At 47.7% G+C, this 17,224-nt stretch overlaps 8 protein-coding genes across 8 annotated transcripts; 7 read left to right on the top strand and 1 right to left on the bottom strand.

The window, feature by feature from the left end:
- Nucleotides 1-58: 58 nt before the first annotated feature.
- On the top strand, nt 59-1,138 carry ONS95_006324 (uncharacterized protein; the record flags this gene model as incomplete). Its single annotated transcript, XM_058499779.1, has 1 exon — nt 59-1,138. The coding sequence occupies one exon, from the start codon at nt 59-61 to the stop codon at nt 1,136-1,138; it is 1,080 nt and encodes a 359-aa protein (XP_058350823.1).
- Nucleotides 1,139-2,181: 1,043 nt separating this feature from the next.
- On the top strand, nt 2,182-4,155 carry ONS95_006323 (uncharacterized protein; the record flags this gene model as incomplete). Its single annotated transcript, XM_058499778.1, has 3 exons — nt 2,182-3,199; nt 3,302-3,763; nt 3,932-4,155. 3 exons carry the CDS (start codon nt 2,182-2,184, stop codon nt 4,153-4,155), a joined length of 1,704 nt encoding a protein of 567 aa, XP_058350822.1.
- A 1,497-nt stretch (nt 4,156-5,652) lies between these two features.
- On the top strand, nt 5,653-7,184 carry ONS95_006322 (uncharacterized protein). Its single transcript, XM_058499777.1, has 5 exons — nt 5,653-5,870; nt 5,927-6,019; nt 6,070-6,535; nt 6,592-6,674; nt 6,722-7,184. Exons 1-5 carry the CDS (start codon nt 5,691-5,693, stop codon nt 7,109-7,111), a joined length of 1,212 nt encoding a protein of 403 aa, XP_058350821.1. The 5' UTR covers nt 5,653-5,690; the 3' UTR covers nt 7,112-7,184.
- ONS95_006321 (uncharacterized protein) lies at nt 7,182-8,161 on the bottom strand. Its single transcript, XM_058499776.1, has one exon. The coding sequence runs from the start codon at nt 8,006-8,008 to the stop codon at nt 7,334-7,336; it is 675 nt and encodes a 224-aa protein (XP_058350820.1). The 5' UTR covers nt 8,009-8,161; the 3' UTR covers nt 7,182-7,333.
- A 2,536-nt stretch (nt 8,162-10,697) lies between these two features.
- ONS95_006320 (uncharacterized protein) lies at nt 10,698-11,234 on the top strand (the record flags this gene model as incomplete). The annotated part of the gene is made up of 1 exon (XM_058499775.1): nt 10,698-11,234. The coding sequence occupies one exon, from the start codon at nt 10,698-10,700 to the stop codon at nt 11,232-11,234; it is 537 nt and encodes a 178-aa protein (XP_058350819.1).
- Nucleotides 11,235-11,392: 158 nt separating this feature from the next.
- On the top strand, nt 11,393-12,380 carry ONS95_006319 (uncharacterized protein; the record flags this gene model as incomplete). The annotated part of the gene is made up of 2 exons (XM_058499774.1): nt 11,393-12,233; nt 12,289-12,380. The coding sequence occupies 2 exons, from the start codon at nt 11,393-11,395 to the stop codon at nt 12,378-12,380; spliced, it is 933 nt and encodes a 310-aa protein (XP_058350818.1).
- Nucleotides 12,381-13,112: 732 nt separating this feature from the next.
- ONS95_006318 (uncharacterized protein) lies at nt 13,113-13,724 on the top strand (the record flags this gene model as incomplete). Its single annotated transcript, XM_058499773.1, has 1 exon — nt 13,113-13,724. The coding sequence occupies one exon, from the start codon at nt 13,113-13,115 to the stop codon at nt 13,722-13,724; it is 612 nt and encodes a 203-aa protein (XP_058350817.1).
- Nucleotides 13,725-14,638: 914 nt separating this feature from the next.
- On the top strand, nt 14,639-16,036 carry ONS95_006317 (uncharacterized protein; the record flags this gene model as incomplete). The annotated part of the gene is made up of 4 exons (XM_058499772.1): nt 14,639-14,926; nt 14,973-15,274; nt 15,335-15,477; nt 15,531-16,036. 4 exons carry the CDS (start codon nt 14,639-14,641, stop codon nt 16,034-16,036), a joined length of 1,239 nt encoding a protein of 412 aa, XP_058350816.1.
- Between the last annotated feature and the right edge of the window lie 1,188 nt (nt 16,037-17,224).

Raw genomic sequence — 17,224 nt, 5'->3', positions numbered from 1 at the left:
AATCATCATACTCTACTGCTATCACCACCACCACCAGACGATTTTGAATACCGCAGCCATGCAGTACATTCAGACCATCTTGCTACTCTCCTCTCTCTTGGTTACTGTCTCCGGACACACATACCTTGTCAGCCCAGCTCCATTCCGCGCCAAGGAAAACCCAAACTCCAAGAACGTCGACTTTGACCTTGCATCGCCGCTCTCCGGTGCAGGAGCCTTCCCCTGTAAAGGCGCTCACACCGCAGCTCTCGCAGATCCTACAGGCGAGGGAAAGCCCACAGCAAATTGGAAGACCGGCGAGGATGTTACCTTTACTTTCAGCGGAGGTGCCAAGCATGATGGCGGATCTTGTCAAGCTGCACTGTCGACTGACTCCGGTGCTTCATGGAAAGTCCTTCATAGCTGGGAAGGCGGATGTCCTCTTTCATCGGTATCATTCAAGGTACCTGGCGACGCTCCTACGGGAACAGCGCTCGGCGCATGGACATGGTTCAACAAAGTCGGCAACCGCGAGATGTACATGAACTGTTTTGCGGTCGACATCCAGAAGGGCAGCGGCGGATCATCAGCTGCTCCCTTCTCCAGTCGTCCCAACTTGTTCGTCGCGAACATTGGCACAAACACCTGCCAAGTTCTCGCCGGAAAGCAAGCCAGCTTTCCAAATCCAGGACCTGATGTCACCGGAACTGGAGACGCCGATTCTCTCTCTGGAGAATGCGGTGCATCTTCAGGAGGCTCTCCACCAGCCGATGGAAAGTCTCCCTCACCAACCGGTGCGCCGGCTGGAGATTCTGGTCCAAAGCCTACGACCATTCTCAAGTCAACCACCAGCGTCGCAGGATCACGTCCTTCCGGATCCGTATCATCAGGCCCGCAAGCCTCACCTCCCGCAGGAGGAGTCACGATCACCCCTATTGCAGGATCTTCTGGCTCCACAGCTCCTGCCGGAGGCATCTCCATGGACGGAACATGCGGCGGCGCCACGGGCCAAAAGTGTGCGGGCATGAACTGCTGTTCTTCATCAGGCTTCTGCGGTAGTTCTCCAGCTCACTGCGGAACAGGATGTCAGCCGGCATTTGGAACATGCGCTGCGCCTAAGATTCGGGGTCGTGGGGTGAATGTCTCCCGGAAGAATTAAGCGTGTCTTTTGATGGTCGTGCTTGTCCTCTTCACAGATACCCATCATGACAGTAAAGTTTGAGGCTGGACCTCAAACTGTCATTCGTGATTGTACAAAGAATCTTTCCTAAATAATTTTGTTGATACGGGGCTTTTGGGAACAGGACTTCAGAGTTCATAGAAATAGACGGAAAATTAAATGCCCCCCTTTTGGGACTAGAAACACTTTAAACTTGCATATGAGACTCGAAATACACAGTGATTAATGGGAGAATACTAAACGGAATACAGCGCAAAAATCACTTTGGTTATCAAGCAGAGCCCATCCTCGAGTAGCACGGAGTACGGAGCTAGTCCTACAGTAGCAAACCTACCCTTCTCTCAGTCAGTCTTTTACCCCCTGTCAGTACCTAATATATATCCCTACATCCAGAGACGCATCTCGTAGCGAGATTGATCGTAAGTAGCACGAGTTCAAGCAACTTCAAATCGTCCAACTCTTCATAGAAATCAAGTCATTCTCATTTCAATGTATCATAAACTTCCTCCGAATACTCCAACATGTCAACTCCGAAAGGAACATTCACATCATCGCCGCCCTCTGGGCTCACAAGAAACATCCTTCTGCAATGCCATGGACATCTTCCTCCACGTACTACATGAATTTCAATTTTCCTTTCATTCTTTAACCACAAGTAACACGGCATTGGAGATAAGGTGGTGCGATGGACAAAATATGCCTTGCGCCCAATCTCTTACTGGCTTTGTTCATGTTGTCCTACCATCGTGATTGTGTTGGTTGTCCCACCCTGGTAATTGTGTTGGACAAGGCGATAAGTGACGCACTTTACGGTACGTAGATCCGCACCGCCGGTTATGTGTGTTTGGAAAGTTTGGGACGATCCAAATGTACGACCTTGAGGGTGCTGGAGCCGTCCTCGAGTTGACAGAATCATTAATCACTTAATCAACCACCTGATTCATAATAGTCGTGATGACAGCCCGCCTTTCCACGATCGCCGTTTCATTAGTTTAATGAGAGACAAGCGGCAAAGATTCAACATGCGCCTCATCAACACTTCATCTCTGGACATATTCGAATTTGCACCTAAAAGCATCCCGCCATATGCTATACTGTCCCACCGATGGGATGAAACGGAGCTTAGTTTGCAAGATCTGAACCGAGAAGACCGCGATCAGTTGCCTGGATTTTCCAAGATACGAGGTTGTTGTAATCAAGCTCAGCACGAAGGGTTGGAATGGGCGTGGATTGATTCGTGCTGTATCGACAAAACGAGCAGCGCCGAGTTGTCCGAAGCGATCAACTCTATGTTCCAATGGTACAAGAGCTCGAGGATTTGCTATACCTATCTTGCAGACGTGTCTGATGGGGTGTCTGATATACGAGCGGGTGGACACCAATTTTTGGCTTCGCAGTGGTTTACCAGAGGCTGGACACTACAAGAGCTCCTTGCACCGAAGTACTTGATGTTCTTTGACTCTGAATGGAATTGCATCGGCGCACGGAATGACTGGCAAGCAAAGGACCCAACCATCAAGCTCGAAAAGCTCATAGAGCAGGCAACTGGGATCAAGAACTTGGCTGGCTACAACAACGCATCCGTGGCATGCAAGATGTCTTGGGCAGCAGGTCGATCCACTACGAGAGAGGAGGATCGTGCCTTGATGGGACTTTTTGGGGTCAATATGCCTCCTCTTTATGGCGAAGGACCTAGGGCATTTCACAGATTGCAACTGGAGATCCTCCGCGAAACAGACGATGAATCGATTTTTGCATGGGCAGATCCTCAGGATCTTAGCGGGAGTCTTTTAGCACCTTCTGTAACTGCATTCCAATGCTCTGGCGGAGTTGAAAGAATGGAGCATCCACTTGTTCGGGGTGGAGGAAAGAACTCGCAGTCCTATGAGCGACCACCTTACAGTATGACCAACAAGGGAATTCACTTTCCAGGTCGTGCGTTGAAAATTTTTGATCGGAGCGACAAGACACATTCTGAATCCGAGGACTTTTCTTCTGCAACAGTCCCTATTCACTGCACAGACACTTCGCTGGGACATGGTAGACTGCTGTGTCTACGCCTTGAAAGGGTTAATGCCGCAAGAAAACAGTGGGTAAGGACAAATTCAGACAGTCTGCTTTCGTTGAGCTAAAGTGAGCAAGAAGACCTTCTGGGCGGACACCTTCATGATTGGGAAAGCTTCTACATACGCCAACTTGGACGATACGAATCACCATTCCAAGGACCATTCAAAATCATGCTATTCATCGGCGAACTCAATCTTCAAGGCTATGAGTACAGTGATTATTCGATTGACGAAAGCCTCTTCATGCAGGATCGCTACAAGCTGACACAACTCGAAGGTGCAATACGATTCGATATTGTATCACTTCTCATGAGTGGTCTGACAGCCGCAGTTATGTTCAGCAACAAGGATAGCCAATGCATTTTCCTCGTCTTCAATGTCGTGGATTTTCAGATTTCAATCAGACTTTTAGGGCCATTCGTCGATCGTCAAAAGACTCTACCTGGGAAAACTGGACGGAATTGGGCCATTTTCGATGACTATTTTCGGCAGCCAACCTGGAGGAATCGTTCTAGAGAAACATTTCTTAACTGTGAGAGTGAGAAAATAGTACTTAGAGCATATCTTCGACCAATTTGGGTGGAAGGGGAACAAGGGTATTGTATTGAATTCAAAGTGGCTGGGAAATGATCTCCTCAACAATCACAAAGTCATGTTGTGAGATGTTAATGACCTCAACATACTGATGGTAAGGACTTTTGTGAAGCTGAGATGTCTGCCGATGGTGCTCTTGAGAGGGATGAGTGTTGCGTTGGTGGTCGCTTCAGCGAAGACAGTTCCGAGGACGAAGAGGTCGTCGATATTGGTAACGGCCAAGGTACTGCATACTATTCCTACCGGCTGGCTGACTGCATGGCTTCTGAGAGGAAGGTGAGCGGTAGAGTAGACCGTATTGAGCGTATGGGAGCGGAACACTGCTGTACTTATTGACTTTTGAGGGGGGGATAGCAGTTCAATTTGAGAATGGCAATCGAGGGGAATTACAAAGAGGTGTAGATAAATAGAAACGCAAACTTTTCAAGAATATGAGTACCGGGAAGGTTACAGAAATCCAGATTTCCTGCCATTGCCGTCAGCTGGGTGAGCAGTTGACTGGCTGTTCTTGCCAGGTCGCTGATATGAATACGTCTACCACAACCCCTACTATGAAATAGAGCGTTCTGTGTATCGTGTACTGAATGCCGGGCGCGGAGGATGCCATCTTTTGATTTATTCTACCGGATATCATTTTGGGATCGATAACATAAAATATCTGGCGTCTACCGTAATATGACTGAAATATCAAAACGTATCTATGGATCACGCACCTTAGTCGTTTACTTTGGTCATATTAAGAAGCAAGTTTTAAGATGACAAAAGAAAAATATGATACAAGACAAAAGGAATAAGTCTGTTCTCACCGCCCACTAGGTACCAGACTCTTGCTTATTCTCAACTCCAGCTTTCCTAGACGAGTTTCAGTCGATGATGGATTGCATTTTGAGCTCCTGGCCAGCTAAAAATGGCTTCGATTTCTCGCCGCAGAAAACCAATTAGTACAACTATAACGCAAATTCTACTCTCAGAGTATGCATCACTCCAACCTATCAAAGGCGTTGATTTCCACCGTGCAGCGCAAGACTTTTTGTTGTTCTCGCTAATGCAGGTCAGACCTCCTGCCAAGTCTGACGGCGGCTTATGCAACAGACGAAAAGCCACAAACTAATCGCAAGCTAGAGAGAATACGAGCTCTCGGAGCTGCGAAGATGCCAGTAGGTTAGAGGTCCCTGTGGTGCTCAGATGTTGTTTTTGCTGTGCGCAGAGCGAAAACGCCAGACTTGCGTTCTGTTGGCTCTTCATGGACTGAACTTCGAAAGGACACAACACCAGCGAAGATAACCATGAGTATTACTTACCAGAATACTACTGTATAAAGCAAAGCCCCGTACGAGACCAGTCTCAAGTTATACACCCTGACTATTGATCAGGTCATGATCCTCAAGAATGTGGGGACTTCACCATGCTCTGCGGGAGATCTTCGAGCATTGCGGAATTTTCCCCAGCTGACTATCGATGCGGGAAGTAGCTTAATCAGGCAAATCCAAGGTTCAAAAGCTCGAGCACATCAAATCATCATCGGTGTTGTGCACAGGGTCCCCGCTAAATGGCGTCTTGTACCTGAGCTAGAAGACGGGATGGCAGCGCGAATGTTTAAGCTTCTTGGCTTTGACAGGGTCAGAGCCTCAGCTATGAGCAAACTACTGAACCGAGATCCGAAGAGAGGTGGTATTGACTGCAGGGGCGTATTTTTGGCGCTGTTCTCAAGGAGATGTCTTTCAGATGCCAAGGTCAACAGCGGGGTCAAAAAGGTTGGAGCGCAGGATGGGGATGGTTCTTAAAGACCTCCAGTGACCTCCCTTCTATTTTCTCCTCTTCATCCCTCTTTCACTCGTTCACTAAATTCTACTGGGTTCATAATTACAAAGATGAAGTCCTCAATCTTGATTTTATCTTCGCTCGCTTGCCTCTGGGATGTTGCTTCTGCTCAAGCTCCACCTCCAAGTACTAAAGGTGTTTGCTACACACAAAGAGGATTCTTTCCTCCTAAGACTGTGAAGACGATCAACAGGGTTGCAACCAACAATGTGCAATTAATTGAAACCACTGTAAGCAGACCACAATCACTCTTCTGGGATTCCACACTCGCTGACTTCGCTCAAAGACATACACTCCTTCCGTGACAGTTCAAGCTCCACCAGTGACCGTCACAACGACAGTAACAGAGCCATCAACCTATACACTCTCTCAAATCACAGTATGTGCACAACATAATCGCCACGTGAGAGTTTTACTGACAAGTGTTAGAACACCTACACAGCAACTGAATACACAGGAACAATCGTCACAATCTCCTCAGCAATAGCAACAAGTACTCAGGTGGACACATCTATCACAACCTCGACAACTAGTGTCTCTGTAACCGAGATTCCCACAGCCGATGGGTTCAAGCCCGTGCAATCCACTCTCCCCGGATCAGCTCAAAAGAAGCGAGACACCGCACCAATTTCCCGAATCAGGCGAACCATGTCCTCGCCACTTGAGAAGCGGACTTTCTCCATTTGTCCTGCGCTGCCAAAGAAGAATCTTAAAACTCCAGCAAAGTTGACATTCTTACATCCAATCTCCGTCACATGCTACAAAGTAGTGACGGTGTATACTGTCAGATACGTGACTAGAACGGCGAGGATACCGGCAACTGTTACTCTTCCACCGGGAGTCGTGACTAGCGGTGTTACGTCTTATGAGACTATCACTACTACTGTTCCAAATGGTATTTTGCTTTCCACAATGGCTAGCTGTTTTGGACATTTCGCTAATTTTCATCAGCCTCGACGACTACTACTGTCTATATCAGCTCAGATGGTACGACGACTACATACTATACTGCTTCCACAACTACCACAACGACCGTAAGTAATGTTCGTTCTTATCCTTGCCTCAAAACTAACTCCGCCAGGTAACGGCAACCGAAACCCGGGCACTCTCCACATCATACGCTGCCTGTCGAGCAGACAACATCGCCGGCGGGGTAAACAATGAAGGAATCTGGGAAGTACACATCAGCAGCGGCAGTGCCGATCCCGCCAATGTCCCGTACACCAACGCCGGCACCGCCATCGAGTGCTGCACATCTTGTTTCGAAAATGCAGACTGCGCGAGTTATGTGTATCAGGAGATTGCGCCGAAGGGCCAGCAATGCTTGATTGTGCTATTAAATCCAGGAACATGTAAAGCGCCGGGAAGTTATGGATTGGGTGTTAACACCGGTGGCGGATACAAACCTGGTGAGGGATATACGGTGGGTAATGGGTATTGTGGAGTTGTTACTGGGGTAAATGATGCTTGAGGGGAGAGGAGAAAGGAGGGGAGGGAGAGAAAAAAGTGAGGTTGAAGTATTGGTAATGATTAATTCAGGATCCATCCAGATCATACGTGTTATCCCAGAACTTGCTCTTACAACCGTCATATTCTATGAAATCAAGGCACGACTATACGATCATAACGCGGCCGTATCAAGGGGAGGGATAAACGCCAAAAGAGACACACAATCACACCACTCTCTCTCACATCAAAATGAATATCCACTTAACTTCCTCAAATACTCGAGCACCGCCATCCCACTCAAAACAACCATAACCTCCCACCCATCTCCACCGCCCTCATAATCCTCGATCTCCAACTCCCCCCTCTTCCCCCCATACCAGCAATGATGTCTAAACCTCGCCAGCACCCTCCCCGTCTCTCTTTCTGTCATCTTCAAATGCAGATAATCCAGCTCTCTTTTCAACACTCCCATCCCCTCAATTGCATGCGTGCGTTTCCAATTGAATGTTCTCCCACCGAGACTTCCGCCGAGATCGATACTTAGCTCGAAACAGTTGGATTTGAGTGTTTGCCGGCAAAATATGGACTCCCAGGTGGAGGATTTGGAGTCGGGATCGCCAAAGCAGATTTGGATGGGGTTGGAAAGGGAGATGAAGGGGAGGATACAGGTACCGAGGATTGGGTTTGGATTTGCGTCTGAGGAGGGTGAGGAAGCATCGGATTTGGATGTAGCTAACGAGTTTGGTGCGGAGGATGCGGAGCGCATCACGATGCTTTGTTTGGTAGACTTGGTGAAGAGTTCTTTGGTGAACCAGCTGAGGTCGAGCTCATAAAATGGACTTGTGGAGCCGGTTGGTGTGATAGTGGCTTTGGTATGGCTTTTGTTGGCCAGGCCAACTGTGAATGTTTTGGTAGGCATCGTGTTGGAGCTCCACTTACTTGAAGCTCTGATTAAATTCCTCCTGAGTATCGCGTAAGTCTCTTAGTTCTTCACGATCATTAGAATCCCAGTCTAATAGAGTTGCTGATAATTATCGTCTTATGTGTTTGATATCACGAGGAGAGATGAAGGCCACAGCGAGCGGGCATAGAGTCGGCTTTTATTCCCCGAATCTTATTCTGCAGTGTTACGGAATCTCTAGCCAAGCCCAAGAGGCTTCCTGTATGGCTGGGTTGTGGGGCAATGCAGTGCCAACCTTCCAGCCCTACGATGGCCACCAATCAGTGGAATGTATTTGATCTTGGAAATGTAGTGTTGTTGCATGAGCGCTCCATGACGCTTCTTTTAAGGAGTAACCATCTTGGCTTGGGTTTTCTGTGGATAGAATCCGATAAATAGATACGGTGACATCAAATGGTGGGCTTGGGTGTTGATAGCGTCTGGGCTTGGTCAACCGGCTCTGCCGGGTGCTTAGGCTCGGGAGAATGTACATCAGTTGAGAATATTTTAGATCACAGAGATTTAAGGAATTAGGATCGAATGTCTTCTTTTACGACTTAGTTTATTTCGTGGAAGAAGTTGAGGAAGTGTTGTGATAGCTGCTGCGGGCAGGGCCGAAGTGCCTGGCGCCTTTGATGAATAGTCATCGAGCCGCCGCATGGCCACAGCTAGAGATAGAGCTTCAAACTAGTGGGTAATAAATCAAATAGTCTTTTGAGCCTTCATATTATTGCAGTTAGTCTCCTCGGCCATCTCATCGCGGTCCGGTTCATTCGATTGTAGCTTGGGAAAAACATTGTTGACGTGCAAAGCGGAGGAAAACGGGGGCGGGGTAAGTGGCGCGAAACATGAACAGACCATTTCTGAATGATCATTTCTATGAAAAACAGTGATGGTACTTTCCTTCAACATCAGATATACTTTTCAAGTCTTCGATGATCTTGTATTCATGACATTGCGCTAGCTCAAGTGTAAATTACGCTCTGTGAACACGCCACAATACCAGATGAGAAGTCTACAGTTGTCCATCTGTCGCTCACTCACTGTTGGGCGGCAGTGTGGATCTGCGTCACTGTGTTTCTTTTGTTCAGAATGTTACATTCAGTAAGGCTGTTAAGAAGAGGGATAATTGGGGTCTCGCACTGACGTCCCCGCAGCTATTGACAGCGACGAATTTGTTGCCTCGCGCGTTCTTGTTTCAGGATACTACGAGTATGAGGACGAATCGTAAACTGTATGAGCTGACGATGGGGCAATTCTCGAGAGAGGGGCTGACTGCTTCGCAGTCATCCGTGTATGAAGTGAAGAATCGGAATTTGAGGTGTTATGCGATTGGTAGCAAGTAGTAGCAAATTGAAAGGGCTAGTCTGTCGGCCTCGCCTAAATGTAAACATTCGAGGAACCATGCCGATGATTCAGTCTTGATGGCAATCGAAAGCCAAAAGAGCAGCTAAACTCTAAGATAAGCAAGTCGGTTTTCTTATGCAGGATCGCAGTCACAGCTAGAATGCTACAAGAAAAGATTTGTCATCTTTTCGTTTGGCGCTGAAATCCTGCAGGCGTTGGTACGCTTCGTCAAATTGCATTCCTCTCCATAGCATGAAAATTTGTTATTACTATCGATGTAACATGACTGCAATATTCAATACACTTTCAGGTCAACAATCCGAAGAGAAATATTCAATTTCGGATAAGTAAGTGAGCAAGGAGGTCAGCGAGGGGGTTGATTTGATCCACCCACAAACTATAGAAAAAGATTGATTTATGTGGCATCAAAAGTATAAAAGGTCTAGACTATGTATTTTGTTTGGAAGATAGACTCCTGTTGTCATTTTCGAGCCTGGGCTGGTGAGCGGCGTCGGGGTCGTATGGGACTGACATGTTTAGAAATAGTGGGGGATATCGTTATCCCACTGTTTCAGTGCGAAACTCATAGAGCGAAGTGCGATATTGGACTTCGGCATTGGAAGTGACGACCACTGGACAGATTACCCCAATGTACCAGACCTTCCAAGGAAGACCTTGCCAACACAGGAGGCAAGCTCATTCTACATTCATCCGCCTGTTTCGCTGATTAGAGAAATGCTGCTGCAGTGACCCAAGGCAGAGCTCCCTTACCCTGCGCAGTAAGATTCACGAACCTCGTGCACTTAAATGAAGCTTTTACGACTCAATATCAATCTCTATCCAGATTTTGCCACGCTAAATGTGATCAGTCGGGATAGCGGAAGCTCATGCATTAATAACGGCTCCTTTCGGATAACATTTCATGAACTGCTAAACCAACATTCGTTCATCCTGAAGCAAGAATAGAATCAGATTGATACGCACGGGATGGAAAATGCACCCTGCAGACCCTGTTGCAACAACGGGGCTGTGGGCTTTACTGGTCGGTGCGGGCAGCCGTCTCGCCTGAGCCACTCGAAACCAACACTGACTCTACGGCACAGCAGGTGTAACAAATAGGCTGCTGGCACCCATTCTCTTTAATGAACAGAAAAAAAACAAATGCACATCGTCTCCTCCTCATCCAAAAAATATATTTCTGTCGCACTTGCCATTGAAGTCCTTTATTTTGATTGAGAGGTTTGCCGAGCCCGAACGAAAGCGCGACCCGAATTGGCGAGGCTGGCGAGGCTGAAAAGGAGAGAAAAGGAAGGCAAGGACTATGTCGCAACGGCATCATTGCGATCCTTCAATACCTCATGCTCGACTCTCGCAGACATTATCTGCTCTCCCACAATCTCTACCTATGAACGATCTCATTCAGCCTCCGCAATTGTCTATCTCTACCCAGATCCCATACCACGATGACCCCGCACACGATGAGCATTCGCCCTCCCAGCCACCGGGATATGAGCCTATGTATGACTACCTGCGATCACATCAACGAATATCACTACCTCTCCCAGACCGCGAATGTCCGAATACCTCAGACCAGTCAATTCCACAAGACGAATATCATGATGAGCCGTATATCGTAGCGATCGGTGATAACGATACAACACAACCTCCGCCACCTTCTTACAATGAGCTATACCGCCAGAATGAGCAAGAGATGGATAGAATAATGCGGCAATTTGATATGGATGGGACACCTGCAGAGCAAACGGAGGAGATGGTGAAGTGGGTTGTTGCAATGCTATTGATATGTCTCACGATAGCGGCAGTGGGAACGGCGTTCAATTGGGGTCGGCCGAGCTAAATACGGGTTTGCGGATTTGTCGATATTGATACCCTGGGATTTTTGCGAAGAGCGCATGGTGTTTGGAGTTTTTAAATCGGGGAATTCGTCTAAGACTTGGAACAGGGCTGGGAGAAAATGAAATAAAATGCATTTTTTACCTCTCATTTCCAGCTTCTATGCCATTAAGCGTTTTCTTGCCGACGTTTCTTCGTCTTGACGCAACAGTTCGTGATTCGGTTCCCCTAAACAATGTTGGCTGTAATCTCCCTGCAATGGCAATTAGGCTGCTGTCAGCCTATCGCAGCCTCACCGAAATAATTGTCGAGTATTGGTTGCAGATTACTCAGCCTCTTATCATCACCAACCACACCAGGAGTCTCGTCGTGAGGTTTCCTACATCTCTTCCTCCTCTCCAAACTGTTATTCTTGTCATCACCGCTTCAAACCCAGGAGTCCGCTCTTTAAATCGGCTTTATAATTGTTTGTCAATGAACACCATGGCTTCGACAACTGAACTTTACCACCATGCACCTTTCACAGATGTAAGATCAATCAGACTGCTCTTTCTTCAGCCTGGCCAGTTCGACGATGTTATCAATGTTCGGCTGAAAGTTTTCAGTCTCGATGATCTTCCACCATACTGCGCGCTATCTTACGCATGGGGTCCTCCTCCCCACACGACGCCGGTCTCGTGCTATGGAAAGAAATTGCTGGCTTCGGAGAGCTGCGTCGCTGCCCTACGAAGGCTACGAGACACGATTGAGGAGAAGGTGCTATGGATCGATGCCATTTGTATCGATCAAACATCATTAAGTGAGCGAGGACACCAAGTGAATTTGATGTGTGGTGTGTACTCGAAAGCCGAGAGGACTTGGATCTGGCTGGGAGAGAGCACGCCAGAGACAGACTTCATGATAGATTTCCTCGGTGATTATCACAAGGTACTGGATGCGACGAAAGATTATTTTCCCGGGTCTACCGATAACTTACTCCTCCTAGAAATAGAGAAACTGAAAGGTCAGTGCTGAGATACCATTATCATACTTTGACATTTGAGTTAATACAGATGCAGCAGAGGAACGGAGACTCTATGGCGTAGAATGCGCCACCCTTTTTGATTTACTCATTGGAAAGCCTTGGTTTTGCCGCGTCTGGACAGTTTAGGAATATACATTGAGTCGAGACTCACGAATCATTTGCGGCTCCAAGCAAATGCCTATATCTTATATCTTCGAGGGTTGGGTTTCAATACTCAAGATACGACCGAGTAATGGTGAGCCCAACTACGCTCCCGGCCTACCATCATATATAGCCTTTGCAACGCATTTCCAGGATGTTTAGGACGCAGTTCACGAAGGTAGCATGGAATCTATTAGGCTCACCAACTTGCTAATCGCAGGGTGAGCCCTGGAGGCGAGCCATGCAAAAGACGCTGTGTTCGGGTTCCATGGAATATTTGAGAGATTTCAAATAAAAATCCCCCCATCAGATTACACAAAGACAGTTGAGGTTATATTTACAGAAGCCACGAAAGCAACAATAGAATATGACAAGGCACTTGATGTACTCCTGCAGTGCTCCCAAGCTACAGTGCTGACCGAGCTTCCATCCTGGGTTACGCATTGGTCATCGAAAGGAAAGCATGGGCTCCAGATATACCAGCCTGAAGTTGATATCTTCAAGGCTAGTGCCGGTAGCGCCGGCTGGTTCCATTTTTTCAGCGGTAAAGACAAGATTCGCCGAGCTCAGAATATCTTGTCCGTCAGAGGTGTTAGCATTGATAGACTGGAGTCCTGTGCTCCCGTAATGTTCTCCGAACACCTTCGGAGAGATTCTAGCTCGGAGAAGCTGTCAGATGAATCTAGACACCCCTCTACACGCGATGTATTGTACAAAATGATCGAAGCCTGGATGACAGCCATCTGCGACTGCTCGTTATATCCAACGGGAGAGCATGCACTTCAGGCATTTAGTCGCACCTTGGTTTTTGATCAAAGTCGGAACTGGTATTGGCAGGATGTATATCCAGGATTCGACGTTGGCAAGGGATTCTCCCACTGGATGCTCTCCTATCTATCGGAGTGGCCTCATTCTGACGCCAGAAATCATGAGGGAGAAGCGAATTTCTTCGTCACAGGGATCCGAGACAGCCTCTTCAAGCGAATTGTGCAAGAGGCTATGGAATCTATCCAAACGGATGAGGAGACGTGGTATTTGCAGACAAGTTTGGAAGGAAACGAGGATGCACTCATTTTTCAGGACTTAGCGATGATGTGTACCCAAGAAACCTCTTTTTCCACTACGGTAAAGGGTTACATGGGGCAGGGTTTGCAAGGAATTAAAGCAGGTGATGAAATACTTCTCGTGGCAGGTGTTTCGAGACCTTTGATTGCTCGCAGGATGGGCGAGAGATATAGGCTGATAGGACAAGCATATGTGCATGGGGTTATGTATGGGGAGAAGTGGCCTGTGGATGAGAGCGAGTTGGTGGATATTATGTTTCAGTGATGCTTTGCTGTGACTGGATCGCATCGAGCGAGAATTCCGAGCCATGCAACTCAGGCTCGAACTGGGGGATCGAGATGTTTTACCTTGGAAGCGGGGCCGAACAGGCGCTGAGCTGACATCTTGGAGATCTTAACTGCAATGGTAGTGCGATGCTACTGTCAGTGAATGGTCCACTTCAGCGGTCTTTCTTCACATGATATGCGCCGAAGTGCCAATCTCACAAATGAGTCTCGCATAATAAAGATATTCTCGCCAAAGATTTGCTTCGGGACCACCTTGTTGACTTCGCTTAAAGCCCAGGTCCGACAACAAAATCGGCCGTGCAAGTGAAGGACATCAGGGACGTCTAAACTGCGAGGTAATTTTCCAAGATTTTGGCTGATAAATGATGCTTCCGTTTCATTTGCGACAGTCCCAACCTCGATTCGTGCGAGACTAGCTTCAGCGGTCTGAAGTCAGCATCAACACTTGACTATAGATCGGCATTACCATGCGCAAGTTTGTACTTTTATGTCACACATTAGTATCGATTCATCATGAACTGATACTCGATTATATAAATACCAATACATATGTCGGAATGGTATCCGAATGAAGCCCGAAAGGGACAAATAGCAAGAGCAAAAGCTGCCACGTGACACTCGCATGTACCTGCTCATTCAGCCTTAGTGCGAAGAGCTGTGAAAGCTGTAATTCCGCCCTGCGTTTCCTAAAGATAACAACAGTCCCAGTCCGTCAAGCCTCTTATCATCAACCCCGCGTTGTGTACGATTCCCCTCTCCTATCCCACGCTGGCGGCTTGGTCTGCACTCCCACTTGGCCATGTTAATAGCACTCAATATATCCTCATCAAGCTTCTCCTTCCCCTCCACGAGATCAATTTGGAAAGTCTCATCTGCAGCTAATTGCTCACGATGGCAGCAACAGTAACCACAGCTTCTGGTGCTACATGGCAAGAGGTTGCAGCAGACAGACAGAAACACCGAGACGCAACAATTGTCGCCATTGAACCTCCCTTACCAGAAATCAACGATATTCCAATTAATACAATTCCGCTGGCGAAGAAGTACCTCACGGCAGAAGAGATCAAGATCACCGAGAGCTATGTGGAAGATCTCGTTGTTCAGCTTGCAAACGGAGAGATCAGTTCTACAACTGTTATCAAAGCATTTCTTCGCCGTGCAGCACTTGCACAGAAAGCTGTTTGTCCAAATTCCTCTTTCTGTACTCACATACTAACTATTCCAGACGAATTGTATCACGGAACTCCTTCCCGCACGAGCCCTCGAGCGCGCAGCCTTCCTCGATAAGTATATTGCCGAACACAAGAAGCCTATTGGTCCTCTACATGGTATACCAATCAGTGTGAAAGAGCATGTTGGTATGAAAGGGCTGGACTTAAATGCTGGATTCGTTGCTTGGGTCGGGACTGTGGCGGAGGAGGATGCGCATATCCTGCAGATATTGTGGAGGGCGGGTGCGGTGTTTTATGCGAGGACTACACAGCCGCAGAGTTTGATGCATTTAGAAACGAGTAGTAATCTATACGGGTAGGTATCTGCTCTGGGTTCGGAATGAAAGAAGGGTTGGGGTATGCTGATACCAGAAAGTGTTACCACAAATCCGTTCAATTCGACTCTAACGAGTGGTGGATCGTCGGGTGGCGAAGGAGCTCTGCTTGGATTTCGAGGCAGTTGTTTGGGTATTGGGACGGATATCGGAGGCTCGATTCGAAGTCCTGCTGCAAATAATGGTTTGACCGCGCTCCTAGGCATTGTCTGGAACTTTGATTGACTGTCAGTGTAGGAGTCTATGGCATGAAACCTACATCTGGTCGACTACCCATGGCGGGTTTTTCTGCTACTATGCTCAGCGCAGAGCACATAATTCCTACTGTCGGACCACTTTCCACGAGTCTCAAAGGTTGCAAGTTATTCATCAAAACTTTGATCGACAATAAGCCATGGTCGAAGGAACCCTCCCTCTTGCCATTCCCTTGGAAGTCAGAGGATTTCTTCAAAGGTAGGAAACTGAAAGTCGCTGTACTTTGGGATGATGGTGTCGTGAAGCCACATCCGCCTGTGACAAGAGCTTTGAAGCAGGCTGTTGAAAAGCTCAAGGCGAGCCAAAATGTGGAGGTCGTTGAGTGGAAGCCTTTCGAGCATAATATCGCCTGGGAGATCATTGCAAGTATCTGGGTTTTGCCGTTGAAAATGCATCTGACCATTTCTAGGCAAATCTCTACTTTTGCGACGGCGGCGGAGAAGAAAAGGCTGCTACAGATGCATCATCAGAACCATTGCGTCCTCTAACAAGACATATAATCCATGATAATCCTCATATGGAGCACCATACCATTGCATCCATGTGGGCTGCGACCAAGCGACGGGATAAATACTGAGCCGATTATAACGCGGTATGGAACGAAACTGCGACATCTGTAGGACCAAACGGAGAATTTGAAGGCACCGTCGACGTCATATTAAGTCCAGCTGGTCCATCAGCAGCCCCAAAAATTGACACCGCGAAGTGGTGGGGATACACGAGTCAGTGGAACTTGCTGGATTATCCAGCTCTGATCTTTCCCGTCGATAAAGTCGATGTTGAGAAAGACGGTGAAAAGGTCACCTATGAACCTCGAAACGACAAAGACAAGTACACCTGGGATCTATGGGAGAAGTTCGGCGCTGAGGGATACAAGGATGCCCCTATCAGCTTACAGTTTGTTGGCAGACGGTAGGCGTTCGCCTCATTTTGAAAACCATAGCCGGCGGTGTACTGACGCCATACTCTACAGGTATGAAGATGAGAAAGTCATCCAGGCCCTCGAGATCGTGAAGAGGGAAGTGACATTGCCGTTTGTGGATTATCTGGGATGATCCTTGAGGGTCCTCGGGAATCTCAGATCACGTTCGCAACCGTCACACTTCATTGAAACCTAATACGCATTCTTGCCATGGTGGCGTTGTGTAACCCCAGGATGGTCAAGTGGCTGAACCTACAACAGCACAGACTGGCACTTCGTAGCTAAACCTTCTTATGGTGACAGCTGCTGTAATGCGCTTTAGCCGCATTTTCTCACTCAAGCCACAGGTCGCCTCTACCTTCCCGTATAGCTCTGATTCGGTGTACTGCACTTCATTTGATTTTGTTGGTGGCGGAGCCCAATTCGTGTCAAGTCATTCGCAATGTCTCTAATGCTCACTTGACCAAACCCAGTTCCTCAAGTATCTGCAGCTCCAATCACAGCACAATAGCACCACCACGCACAATTCCCATCCAATACATTTCTTCAGCCTCGCAAATCACCCATGTACTTATTTTCTTCCATCTCTCCACAATTTAAATCCAACTCTCCTCTCACCGACCATTCGCAGATCTCTTATCCCTGAGTCGTGTAAGCGAGGCGAAACAAATGGGAACAATTCTGCACAGTACCCCGCACTGGCGCTGGCTGGGATTGGTACCCTACGCGTGCCACGTTACCCAAGTATTTGATT

Source organism: Cadophora gregata (genome assembly GCF_030347475.1).
Source record: "Cadophora gregata isolate MNR1 chromosome Unknown scaffold_17, whole genome shotgun sequence".
Taxonomy (NCBI): domain Eukaryota; kingdom Fungi; phylum Ascomycota; class Leotiomycetes; order Helotiales; family Ploettnerulaceae; genus Cadophora; species Cadophora gregata.
The sequence above is the reverse complement of the archived record's forward strand: the minus strand, read 5'-3'. Positions and strand labels throughout refer to the sequence as shown.

What these genes read in the sequence shown, in the direction of transcription:
- ONS95_006322 (XM_058499777.1), top strand. Translation starts at nt 5,691, where the DNA reads ATGAAGTCCTCAATCTTGATTTTATCTTCGCTCGCTTGCCTCTGGGAT. An exon ending in TGCAATTAATTGAAACCACT is followed by an intron (nt 5,871 to 5,926) that starts GTAAGCAGACCA and finishes CTTCGCTCAAAG; the next exon opens with ACATACACTCCTTCCGTGAC. An exon ending in CACTACTACTGTTCCAAATG is followed by an intron (nt 6,536 to 6,591) that starts GTATTTTGCTTT and finishes AATTTTCATCAG; the next exon opens with CCTCGACGACTACTACTGTC.
- ONS95_006321 (XM_058499776.1), bottom strand. Translation starts at nt 8,008, where the DNA reads ATGCCTACCAAAACATTCACAGTTGGCCTGGCCAACAAAAGCCATACC.